The sequence below is a fragment of the Oxyura jamaicensis genome, chromosome Z (assembly GCF_011077185.1).
Source record: "Oxyura jamaicensis isolate SHBP4307 breed ruddy duck chromosome Z, BPBGC_Ojam_1.0, whole genome shotgun sequence".
NCBI classification, from domain to species: Eukaryota; Metazoa; Chordata; class Aves; order Anseriformes; family Anatidae; genus Oxyura; species Oxyura jamaicensis.
In genome coordinates this window covers 36,763,553-36,776,457 of record NC_048926.1, presented here as the reverse complement: position 1 = coordinate 36,776,457, position 12,905 = coordinate 36,763,553, and the positions used below count along the sequence as shown (strand labels likewise).

The 12,905-nt window shown below is 37.9% G+C and overlaps 1 protein-coding gene across 5 annotated transcripts in view; it reads left to right on the top strand.

The window, feature by feature from the left end:
• Positions 1-12,905, top strand: part of MLLT3 (MLLT3 super elongation complex subunit) — a 136,724-nt gene that overhangs the window by 111,284 nt on the left and 12,535 nt on the right. For all 5 annotated transcript variants that reach the window (XM_035310500.1, XM_035310498.1, XM_035310496.1 and 2 more), the window contains 3 exons: positions 3,512-3,590; positions 8,244-8,376; positions 9,967-10,066. In XM_035310500.1, coding sequence (XP_035166391.1) covers positions 3,512-3,590; positions 8,244-8,376; positions 9,967-10,066 — 312 coding nt within the window. The remainder of the gene's footprint in view (positions 1-3,511; positions 3,591-8,243; positions 8,377-9,966; positions 10,067-12,905) is intronic.

Below are 12,905 nucleotides of genomic sequence, written 5' to 3'. Positions count from 1 at the left end.
GGATATTACTGTAGCACATTAATTTTATTTCATGAAATAATACACTAGGTTCCTTTAATGGTGATTCAGGGGAAGGTATGAAAAGCCCTTGTCACCCACATGCAGATGTTTTCTATTTTTCAGTGTAAGTAAGGAGCTTTAAATGATGGGGTTTATTTTTTCATTTTGCTACATGACTCCAACCAACCATGAAGTATTATGCAAACAGCTCTCTTTTATGCCATGTCATAAACAGGTGAGTTTACCTGAATATTGTGTCTAGCTTGAGAATAAATTGTTGTACTACTTACAGAAAACAAAGAAGAGAGAGCTTGTAATGGACAGAAGCCAAGTGAGCTGATCGAAACAGTATCTTTTCAGGCAAAACCAGAGAGCAGAAGTCCCTTTTCTTGAACAGTTTCAAAACACAGAAACCCTCAGAGAGGAGTAATAAAGCAGCCAGCATCTCCTGTGCATCAGTGCAAGAGCAGTAAAAGGAAATAGGCTGAGCACAATAGATTATATCGGGTCATTGCACTAATGAACAGTTTGGGCCCAAATCTCATTAGTTTGTCTGCAGGAAGAGAAAACTAGTAAAACAGGAAAAGGACATATGAGAGAAGGTCTTTGCTGGTCCTGTCTTAGGCATCTATTGTTGAAGGGCACCCTTATAGCTAATTTCAGACCCATTAAAAAAATCTACTTGGTGATTAGTAAACAGGGGATAAGAGTAGACAGCCCAAGCAAATAAAGCTGTAAATATCTAAGTTCTTGGGATAACAGCCTGTAAAGCTGTCAAAAAGCATTGCTTAAGTGACAAAAGATAGCCTCTGGTAACAAGAAGCTGTAGTGCTATAGATGCTAATCCATATTCATATATGGAAAGCATATTTTTAGTTCCTTCTAAAAGACAAGTCGTTCCTGTTAATAAAGTTCGTTCTTATGTTAAAAGCAGCTTTTGCTCCGTCCTTCAAGTGCGTTTTCACCTCGAGTTCCTCAGAGCAGAAAAAATGTTTCATTTTCAGCAGTTAACACATTTAATGTTTCTGCAAATCTGTATTTCTTGGAATAAATGTGCAGGTAGGGCAGTTTAAGGAAGTAATGGTTTCCAATGGCATTAAAAAAACCCTTTTAAACAAGTAGAGATGACCATTTGTGTTTCAATGGGAGTTTCTGTGGTTTGGCCTCTTTAAAGTTCGTGCAATTCCCTCCTATATGCATTCATAACCATTCCTGCTTGTGATCCTTTTTCTTAAGTTAATACTGGGAGAAAGTTTTGAAATGGAGGAATTTCACTAATATTTGCATGTCTTACACTGTGAACAAGATCAGCCCTTTTCCCTTTTTTCTTTTTTTCATTTTTAAAGTGGCTCAAAAGGAAACTGAAGTTTTACTAGTAAATATCTCTGCAGCTATGTGATTTATTTCTTTTTTACAGTTTTAGCACTTCTTCAAGTATTTTAAATTGAATATGATAGTATAGTGTTTGGATCTTTATTAAAGGAATGGATTTTACGTAATCTACTGTCGGTGTGGATATTAACAAAGGAAAAAATACGTTTAATGGAAATCTGCAGAAAGTAGTTGTCAGCTAGTAATTTTGCTGCAAAAAGCAGAAAGTGAGAGATAAGCCAGATGTTTAAGGGTAACCTACAGCTGGAAGACTGAAATTAGTTTCCAGAATGGTAATGTCTTTAAAGTTTGTATTGATTTTTGTTCTTTAGTAGTACAGTCTGTATCATGTAATCAGATTCATTTTACCGCTAAAATCAGAAAATCAGTCATTAAAAAAAAAAAAAGGTTTTGCAGAAAATCCAGAATTTTTTTTTTAGAGGACTACTTGGCTTTTTTGAAGTACTGCCAAGCAATGCTGCCATATCTTCAAAAAAGTTCCCATCCTGTGAACCATGTTAGAATTGCACTTGTTAGTCGGAAAGGGATTTTATTGTTCGTTGGGTTGGGTTTCCCTGCGGAGGGTTGGTTCACATGTATACAATTTGTATATACCCATACAGTCATGTCCAGAATTTATATTTTGACTGTGTTTGTGAGAATTGTGTTCATTCCAGGAGAGCAGATGTCAGTGGTGTTTTTCTCAAACGTTCTGTTGCTCAGATAGGCATCTTTCAGTGTGAGAACAGGCGGTGAAAGGCTGTAAATCTGCCTGCTCATTATGAAAGGCAACAATAGATTGTTTTACGGGGAAAAGGCAACTGTTGGGCTTACTTACTGATGTGCATGAAAACTCTTAAGTTTTACAATGAGTGTAAAAGTCATTGTAAAAAAAAGTGCTACTGCTATGATTTTTGACAAGGATTTTAGTTCCAGATTAATCTCAAGAGTTACTATACGGGCAAGGAGAGTCAGAGAACTTCCATTAGCCTGGTTAACATGGCACAGTAATGAAGTCATATGAAGTTTAAAGATTAAGCAGGTTTTATTTTCAGTAGTAGATTTTTAGATCATTATTACGTAACCTACATTTTCACCAGTCTTTCCATGTGGACACTTCCTGTTTTGTGTTCTCTGTCGGCATTCCCTATACCCATCTATGAGATCTGTTCTTCTCTCATATACACAGCTGTGTGTGCAAGTACATACCAACAACCACACACTGCAAGCCACCAAGCCTAAGATAATACAAGGCAGTGTATGGAGGCACACAAGCTGGCAGCAGGAGGCAAGAATTCTCAGTGCAATGCTCATAATCCATAGACAGTGTGGGAAAAACTATATAGAATTAAGTCTAGATGAAGTCATAGGCCTTTCTAAGAAATGTTATAGAATTTTAGAGAGAAATATGTACTTTTTAAACAGCAGTAGAAAACAGTGTATATAACTGCTTGATAAATAATGTAAACTGATATTAACAACTCTGTTTTGGATAGAAAACTAGCCTTGGGATAGAAAACTAGATCTGTACGTTCAGAATAATTTCCCTGTGTAAAATAATGGAGTCTTTCTGGTTTCGTCACAGTTGCAATCCATAGGACCTTACTACGTAAGGAAAATCTTGCAATATTAAGAAATAAAGTTACAGCAAAGAAAAAATATTCTAAACGCTCATCTTAAGACTTATTTTCTCAGGATGAGGAAAGAAAGCTGCGTAGAGCTTTGTGGCAGTTAGCTTGATCTCCTCATGTCTTTCTCTCGCTTTATATTCCACTAAATCATTTTTAATTTGGAAAATGTTGCAACCATGGTATGGCAAGGACAGAGTAGCTTTAGGTCCATTCTCTTATAAACTTATTTAGGCTTACATGTTGAATAGCCTTTGAAACGTGGTATCTTCTTGTTGAGAAACTGACTTTAGTAAAGCCTGTACATGATACAGTGTACATGTATGTTGAATGCACAGCAATTTGAATTATGTTTGGCTTGCTGGCACCTGAAGGTCTGAGAGTATTTTCTGTTCAGTAGTTTTTTTCTTCACAGTATGCCTTAAAGAGTAGCCAAAAGTAAGAGCTGTAGGCAAAAAAAAAATGTTTATTACAATGTTATTTATTTTATTTTCTTTTTTTTTTCTTTTAAGTCTGAACAGCCCAGTCCTGCCAGTTCCAGCTCCAGTTCCAGCTCGAGTTTTACACCATCTCAAAACAGCAGACAACAAGGTACCCAGGAAGGAAAAGAAATTGAAAGAAATGTGTGAAATGAAGGGGCCAATACAAACAACTGATGGCATCTCATTCTCACTTTTCTGCTGACTTTACAGCCTGGTCACTGTTTTGCTTTAGAGACTTTTGCTCAGGTGTTTGCAGATCTGACTGTAAGGGCAGTATAAAAGGGGAGATGATGTGTGTCTATCTGAGAAAACTGCACGAAGGCTATTTGTTCTAAACCACCAGATGTCATGCCAGTCAATTTACATGCTAAACTCCAAAGAGCTTCTGTTCCTTGAGGCTGTCCTTTTGCAGGTGTGTGTTGTGTGGCACCTGTGTGCAATCTGGAGCCCTGCTTAGGCTGGCATTGTTCCCAGTGGGAAGTGCATGAATATGTGGATGTGGATAACCCCACAGAGGTCGTGATCTTCCCATGCTATAGGGAAGTTTTCAGAGCATGCAGGCTTTCCTTTGGAAATATGGCAGGGGAAGAAAATGGTTAGATTTTAAGTTGACATTAAGTTTACATTTTGGTTTTCTGGCCAATAATTATGGTTTACTCAGAACTCAGTAAAGAAATGTAATTTTCTTCCCAGAGAGCTTGCCAAAGCAGGTTTTCTATAAATCAGTTGAGATTCATTCTACACGATCTATTAAACTACTTAGTTCCTCCTTGGCAATTTTCCCTGGATTGTAAGGTTTTACAACTGATACATTCTTAATCAGCTTTAGTTTCGTTCTTTGGATCCAGAAGCATTAAAAAAGCAGCTTTTGACTAATTAATATTGCATCTGTTTTATCCATTTTTATTCCTCAATGGTAGACTTGCTTTTAAGGTTATGAAAATACAGCAGTACCTCAGGCAGACAGATTTTACAAAGGTCTATGTATTATACATGCCTGTCCTGCTGCCTTTCTGGAGGTGACTGGTACTGATTTTATAACATCTTCTGGAAGCATTACTACAGGTGAAAGAAAGAAGGAGTTGAAGTGAAATGTGGTTGATGGCTGACTTCAGGCATTTGATTTCTAACTAAAGCTAAACCAAAACCTATCTTGTTGAAACCGCATTTCTGCACTCATGAAAACCTCATTAGTGTTGTGAGCTGTCATTACAAGCCAACAGATTTGGATACCCATTCCTGTATTCCTGTTATGTTACTTTGCTTGTGTTAGGCAAAAACATGTTGATGTGGTGTTTTCTTCTGAGCACACTGGATCCATCCATTTCTCCTGGGTCATATATAAGACAAACCACAGACTATCTTTCAGTTCTGTACCTTCTCAAGCACAAGTGGGAGATTTTCCTTCTGGTGTGAAAAATATTGAAGTAAAAGTGGTACATGCTTCTCCTCTTGTCAAGTAAATAGCAATTATTGCTTCTTTCTGGGACTTTTTGTTAACCAACAGCATCTACTGTGCCCAGGCTGTGCATTTGTATGTAACAAGGGATGAAGCACTTGGCATACTGTGGTATTTTTGTGTTGTGTATGTTGTGTTATGGTCTGAACCCATGCTTTATTCCCTAACTAAATATTACTTTTAAGGGCCATTGCTCTTTTTCCTTTGTATTCAGAATCAAGTGCTCACTCAAGTGTCAGAACCACCACAAGATGAACTTTCTTCACCTCTTTTCAGATAAACATTGGGCTAACTGAAGTTTTCTCAAGTTCTTTCGCCCTCAGGGCTTACTTTGAGTTTTCTCTGTTTCCTTGCCAAGAACATTTTCTCTTGGGCAACTCCTAGTTTTCAGTTTCTCCTGAGCCACTCTGACCTTTTAGGAGAGGACAACTTCCCTAACCTTTAAAAAACATTGTCATGAAATTTTAAATTAAGTATTAGCAAGGAGCAGAGTACTAACAGTAACATGGCTACCAAAAAGGCTTAAAACTTAATGCTTTGCAGATGGTTAAGAAGGTCTACTGAAGAAGTCAACCAGCTTAGTTACAAAACACCTGTTCAGAGTTGCAGACATAGTCTCCCATTCCATGAAAGCATGTCCGAATGTCAGATTGTTGAACGCCTGTAGGGCTGTCAGCCCTGGATGCATGTCAGGAGTCTGCGTTCATTTTTCTCCACAGAGGGAAGTATCAGCCTGTTGTGAGCTTGAGATAGGGCTGTCTGATTGTCCCTAGAGATAGCAGGGGAGAAGATAAAATGTCCCTCTGCTGTACTTGGGAAAAGGACATAGGCAAGGATAATGAGTTAGCTCAAACTTGGAAGAGCAGCCTATGTAGAGAGCATGAGGACAGTTTCCTGTTTTTCATTTTTCTTCTATTTAAAAATAAAATCAAGGATTGAATGACTTGCAACCCACTGCCAGTGTAGCTACCATTTACCATATTTTTGAGTTATGTGCTGATCTTTTATGCAACATCAGTTATTCATGTTACACTAAATTTCATTACAAAATTGGTTTGGGGCTGATTTTACCTTCCCTGTCATTGTCTTTTTCTTCTGCTTTTTCATCAAGAGCGTGATGATGCTTTCCTTTCATCTATCTTTTTATCTGTTCTTTTATGTAATATTTTTTTCCTGCCTGTACTTTGTGGTGAGGAGACAAATGCATTCTTGTGAGCTGACTTTGGTCTATGGAGTTGAGCAGAACGTCTCTGCTCTCAGTGCAGACAGAAGAAGACTACTGTTTTCAGTAGGACTGCAAAACTAGTTGTTAGTGTCGTTGCCTAGTACGGAAACTAGCCTTTCTAGGCTAAAGCTACCCTGTGGAAATACCCACGTTTATCTCTTTATCTGTCTCAAACTGTGGATTTCTTTTTCATATATTTGTAATTTAATTCTCTTTTCTAGCCCTTTACCTCAATTTATCTAGTACCCTATTTGTTGTTTCTCATTGGCATGTCTCCCGTGCCAAGAGCCAAGACTGTCAGCAAGAATATTTTGCAAAATGGACAGATTCTTTCTTCATCCCTGTGCTGATGCCCCTTCGAGTGCCCTCTCTCCTCCATTTCAAATGGAATACAGTCAGTAGTCCTATGAAAATCCAGGGAGGGAGCCTTTTACCGAGAGGAGAGAGTTTGGATGGTTAGATAGATAATCAGACTCCCACTTAGCATTTGAAAATGGCTGAGCATGGTCTGCCTGGTACTGAAGCCGAAGCAGAAAACGAAGCATAAATCAGCTGCTTCAGCAGATCAGCAGTGGTTGTATGGACAAGAAGTCTGCGTAACTTACCTTTCCTTGTGGCCTGTGCAAGTGTCTGGCCCACCAGAAGTTTGCTGAGTGGCACCACCTGGGCCTGTTGCCACCCAACCTCAAGGTGTGCAAACAGATAAAAGAAACCACAGATCTGAACCTTCCCACAATGCCTAACTTAGGAAATTTCTTGTGCAGCCTTAGCGATAAATCATTCTCAACTGTGGCTTTGAAGTCACTTGCACAAAACAGGTAAAAATGCATGTGACCAGAGCCTTGCCAGGCAGGTCTGGGGTAATCCACAGGGCTGCTCTTCCTGTCAGGGGAACACCCTCCCTGTTAGGGGTATAGGCAGGCAGAGGTCTCTCTTCTCTTTTGTCTGTGACCAGGAATAACTCTCCCTGACTCTTTCCCGTTAGCAAATACAGAGTGGTAAGGTTCTCCCTTTGGAGAGCATTGAGGCCTACTTCATTAACATTGGTACTTAGCGGTTCCTGGGCTGAGGGAATTACAGAAACCTGATAGTAACTGCAGATCTCGCAGCCAACACTGTTACTTTTGCTAGCAGCTTTGTATCTCAGATGTGCTGTACTTCAGAATTTAATGCCCTGTGGCATCAACATTGCTTCCTTTGCTCTTCTCAGCTGCTTTTTGCCAATTGTTTGTTCAAGCAGCGGCAGTTTTCCCAGATATGTTAAACATATTATTTTTTCAGTAACTGTCTTTTACAGCAAAACAAATTGAGTAAAGTTGAACTAAAATCCTAAACTGAATTTCTTATAGTTTTATGAGGAAGTCAAGTTCCATGTCTTATATTAATTCTGGAAAAGAGGGTGATATTGTGTGGAATCCATGCATTGTTTACATACAAACATTGGCAAAGTGCTTACTTGACCTGAAATTGACCTTGAAATGCAGGGAACAGCTAAATTTAAATATATCAAAAATGGGAAGACAAAGACTGCCTTGACCAGTACAAGTTACAGTCAGAATGATTTATTAGACGCTGCTTCTCAATACATGAATTAACACAACAAATGTACTATTACCAGTAGGCCCCTGTAGATCTGTACTGGTGCATAATACCCTTTGAGAAAGCAAGAAAAGCTAAAGCCCAGCAATGTGAAAGAATCTTGCTTCTGATAATAATACAGTAATACTACATTTCTCCTAAATTAGAACATGCACAGAGAATGCTTGTCATGACAGTATTTTATTTACTTCAGCTATGTTCCAGGGGGCCAAACCTGCAAACACTTGAACACAAGTCACTTCACTGTCATGAGTAAGTCTATTGAAGCTTACTGCATTGCTCATGTAAGTAAATGATTCATTAATAAGTGCCAGCAGCATAAGCCCCCATTGTGTTACTTCATTTGTTTAATATTTGACGCTCCCCTCCCAACACCATGCTGGGAGAGTAGCTTTCCGTGATCTGCAAAGTTGGGTGTTTTGCCTTGAACACTGCAAAGAGAACGTCATTTGCGTATTTTATTGTTTCTGTTGTTTCAGGTCCATTGAGGTCTATAATGAAAGATCTGCATTCAGATGATAATGAAGATGAATCAGATGAAGCAGATGAGAATGACAATGATTCTGAATTGGAACGACCTGTAAATACACGAGGAGGGAGCAGGAGTCGCAGGTGAGTGTCTAGTGATTGCAGATAGCCTGGTGGCCAAAACATTTTCTTTGGTACTAATGGGTTGAGTTCTAATGTTCTTAAAGAGTGATGAATAGCAAATGGACAGATAATTCAGACTCTTATTTTTAAAGGATGTGCATATAAAAGTGCTTCTCCTAAAAACTGTCAGATTTAGCCATTACCAATATAAACTATTTCTGTTCTAAACCACATGGTTATGATGAGCCACATTCATTTGACTTTCCTTGATTTCATGCCATTGCAACTTCAGGGAGCAGTCATAATTACTCTCTGGCATAAAAGAGATAAAATTAAGTCCTTTAATTGCTGGATGAGCTATTTTGTACATAATGTCTCATTTTCAAGGTCTTTCTGCTTACCAGCTTTAGTTTAGGTTGTTAAATCGGATCAGAATCAACAAAGTGGAATTCCAAGCTATTTTTGCACTGCATATGGCAAATAATAAGTAAAAGTGCAGACAGCAGGTAAAGCAAGTCTCAGTCACAGAAACTACTTTTTAAAAATGGTTCTGCTTCCTAGCTGCATCCTCAAGAGGGCATTCCAAAATTCAACTATTCCTCAGGCAGCTTGAAGCTCTATCTGCGTCTTGTTGAAGGTTATAGAAAACCTGAAGCACAGACTCCCTCAAACCTTTTCATAGTGGGTTCTTTATCTGATCCGAAAGATTTTGCTTGTTCTACAGTTTGTTAGTGCATAGCACCTGACTGTCTCTATCAACAACTGCTTAAATGGGAAAGTAATAGGAAAGTATTAGTGAATATCAGCTGCTTCCCTGGTGCACTTTTGCAGATGAAATCATGGAGAAAAAGAGCAGGAAGACCAGTGAGTTGAGAATTTGTTCACATCAGTAATTGTGTAAAGGATTCTTAAGATCATCTTGTTTTAAATGTAGAAGTTTTGTTCTAATTTTTAACAAAACTTAAGGCTAATATTTCTCTCTAGTATATCCTCAATATTTTTTTTTCCTTCTTGTGAGTAAATATTCCCTGTTGTTGTTCCTAAGTAAATGAAGGGTGAGACTGACTAGAATATGAGCTTTTTCACGTGGTCTTTCTTGTGATACTAAGTTTTTAAAATTTAGCCAGGAAAAAAGACTGTTATTTATGACAAGAAACAAAGAACTTTTCAGTGAATCACTTTTCCAAGCAGGAAGTACAGCTTTTAGAAAGCTTTTAGAAGAGCAGAAAAGTGTCTCTGAAAAACATGTTCCGGCTTTCACATGGCTGAGATACAGACTCACTCCAGAAATGCTAGAAACAGCAGTTTAATTTTCTAAATATTTAATCGTTTCTTTAATGTTAGCTGCTGTTAACTGGACAGTGTAATTTCAGTCAAGTGAAGGCAGGCAGTCTATTTCTCCGTGCTACACATAACTTTTCCCAGAGTGCAGCCCTGCTTGGAAACCTGTGCACTACTGAGCGGCACTTTTCCAAGGGACTCTGATTAATGATAGGTTCCTTAGCAAGGGAAGCCAATTCTTGGTGTCCTTCCTCAAAGTATAAGCTTGGTTCACCCTTGTAAGAAGGTCTTTGACTCACAGTATAAACTCTAGCCTCTGTTTTTCCATAGGGTTAGTCTGAGTGATGGCAGTGACAGTGACAGCAGTTCAGCTTCCTCACCACTACATCATGAACCAGCACCACCTTTATTAAAAACCAACAACAACCAGGTAAAGTCAGGATTCATAAATGCAAGCCTGGCATAGGAGCATGGCTTGCAGCTGGGGAACTTACATAACTGATTACTTAAATTATTCCGATTACTTAAATGAAATTACTTTGAACATTGACATAAGAGGTTTTTTTTGTTTGTTTGTTTGTTTTTGTTTGTTTGTTTGTTTTGTTTTTTTGTTTTTTTAGGAGATGAATAAGTATTTGGTTTAGCAAATACTGTAGAGTAAACTATCATTTTTATCAGTATTTACAGAATATGTCCTTTCCATATGTATTAACTTTGTAAGGTAAGCAATTGCAAGGTGGCTTTACAGCATTGGTTTCACAGTTCACACAGTTTCGGGTTTGTGTTATCAGTAGACACAGTTCAGATTAATAGGCCCTTTCTCAGGAATTTATTCATTATTCTCATCCCCTTTCCCTCAGTGCTTGACTAGAAGATGCAGTATTTTTTACTTTACTAGGAAACATAGGGCTTCACTTCACCAGCATAAAAAGCACTCATTCTATATCAACAACAGCTAACTTTTTATTATTATTTTTGAGGTTGGAAAGTAAAGTAGTTATGTTTTTTAGTGGAAAAAAAACAATAACCAACAGCTACACAAAGTGGCAAGGAGAAATCAAAATTAGTTACTTCACCCCCAGTCACCAATACAGTAACCCTCTAACCATAAAAATTAAATGTAAAAGTTGATGTTATTTAAGTAATTGATTGTCATAATTCATAAAATACATAATTTTTCTTCTAATTTAGGGAGCTATAATTGACTCCCAGCATCATTTGTGTCATCCAGAGCACAGTCATGTGATATACTGGGTGGCAACAAATGGCTCTTTACATTATTAACATAGAGTCTATGTAGTTGAAGTCTATGTTTATTAACAAAATTTTTTGGTTTATATGGTGAGTCTTATGGATGAGTCCTTCCTATGTATTCTCCTCAAATTATTTTATTTTATTTTTATTTTATTTTATTTTATTTTGTTTTATTTTAATCTCTCTCCTCTCCTCTTCTTAAATAAAGTTTCCAATACAAGCTTACTGACAGTGCAAAACCTTATTCATGTCAGTTAAATATTTTGGAGGGAAGACCAGGGAGTAGAGTGTGTGCATAGCAAAAAAGGAGGTTCCATGACCAGAAAGCATTCTTATATACAACAAATTCTGTAGGCTTTTCTAAGATTACCTGTACATAAGTTTCAAGTTTTTTTAGAGGGATTCTTTCTGGAAATAAACAAACCATAAAGTTTAGAGAATATTGCATTTACTGGAGACATAAGCATAAGAAAAATTAAGCATCTATGTGTGGCTTGTTGTTTAATGAATACATTTACTTCTAAAGAGGAAATACAATTTTTAAGTAATTGAGAGTCTCAATAAACAGCAGTCCACTCAGTCACATTTTTCATGTTCCTTTCCATTTCAATGACCTAACAAAAGGTCTGCCTGCACATTTAGATGCTCCAAACAATAGTAGTGAGCTTGCTAAAATTGAATGTCTCATTTTCTGGCATTTTTATAACTGAGCTGCAAATGAAAAATTTAGGTTATATTAAGTAGTATTACAAGAGTTCAAATTATGTGGAGTGTTTCAAGTTTGTGCTTGGTAGCATATTGCTGCTTGCTAGGATGGTGCTTTTGACTGACGAAATCAGGCTTGTGCAGACTAAGTCAATTTACAGAACTAAGGTGCTAAGAACAAGTTAATATTTCTATATCAGCATCCTTTGATGTGATTAGGTTTGTATCTCATTTGAACAAGATGTTCAATTCCACTTACACGTCAACAGCACTGTAAGAAAGCTTTTTCAAATACAGTGTGTCCTTGCTAAGTTTTTTTCTAAAACAAAGATTTTTCTTTGTTTGAAAACAAGAAAAGCATCTAAAAGCTACTGGATCCATGCCTAGAGGCCTGTTTTTTCAAGACAAGACATTTTCTTCCACTGGCCTACACTGCCATAACCCCAGGGGTGTTGAATTGAAGAACTGGGATTTTTCTTCTGAAAAGTTTCCTGTTTTGCTTTCTGGCCATGCATCACTCTTGGCTAAATAAAACTTTAGGTAAGGTTAACTCAGATCTGCAGTTGTTTTCTCTTTGCAGGGAAGTAGCTGACTGTCTGATATATTTTCATGGTGCTTGTCACCCTGGGAAACATATATACAATTTTAGTCCTTTATACCAAGGGAAGTAGAAAGTGGAAGCAACTTGGAGAAAGCTGTCAGTGAGGGTTCTGGATAGTCTAGAACACTTCTTTTTGCAGGCCTTATTTCCATTGTTTTATTTGGTGAGTTTTGTACTGTGCTGTGACTGTCCAGGATGATTTTGGAAGAATCAATGTATATTGACGTTGGTCTTATTTACAAGAAAATATGAAACAAAATCTCCATGGTCTGATACATATTTTCCTTTGATCACAGAATCACAGAACCTTAGAATTGTTTGGATTGGAAGGGACCGTTACAGATCACCCAGTTCCAGCCCCTTGCCATGGGCAGGGACACCTCCCACCAGACCAGGTTGCCCAAAGCCCCATCCAGCCTGGCCTTGAACACCTCCAGAGATGGGGCATCCACAGCTTCCCTGGGCAACCTGTTCCACTGCCTCACTGTCCTCTGTATAAAGAATTTCTTCCTAATATCTAATATAAATGCATCCCTTTTTAGTTAAAAACCATTCTCACTCGTCCTATCACAATACTCCCTGTCAAAGAGTCCTTCTCCTGCTTTTCTTTAGGCCCCCTTTAGGTACTGGAAGGCAGCAATGAGCTCTCCCTGGAGCCTTCTCTTCTCCACACTGAATATTCCCAGCTATCTGTCTTTATTCCTAGGAG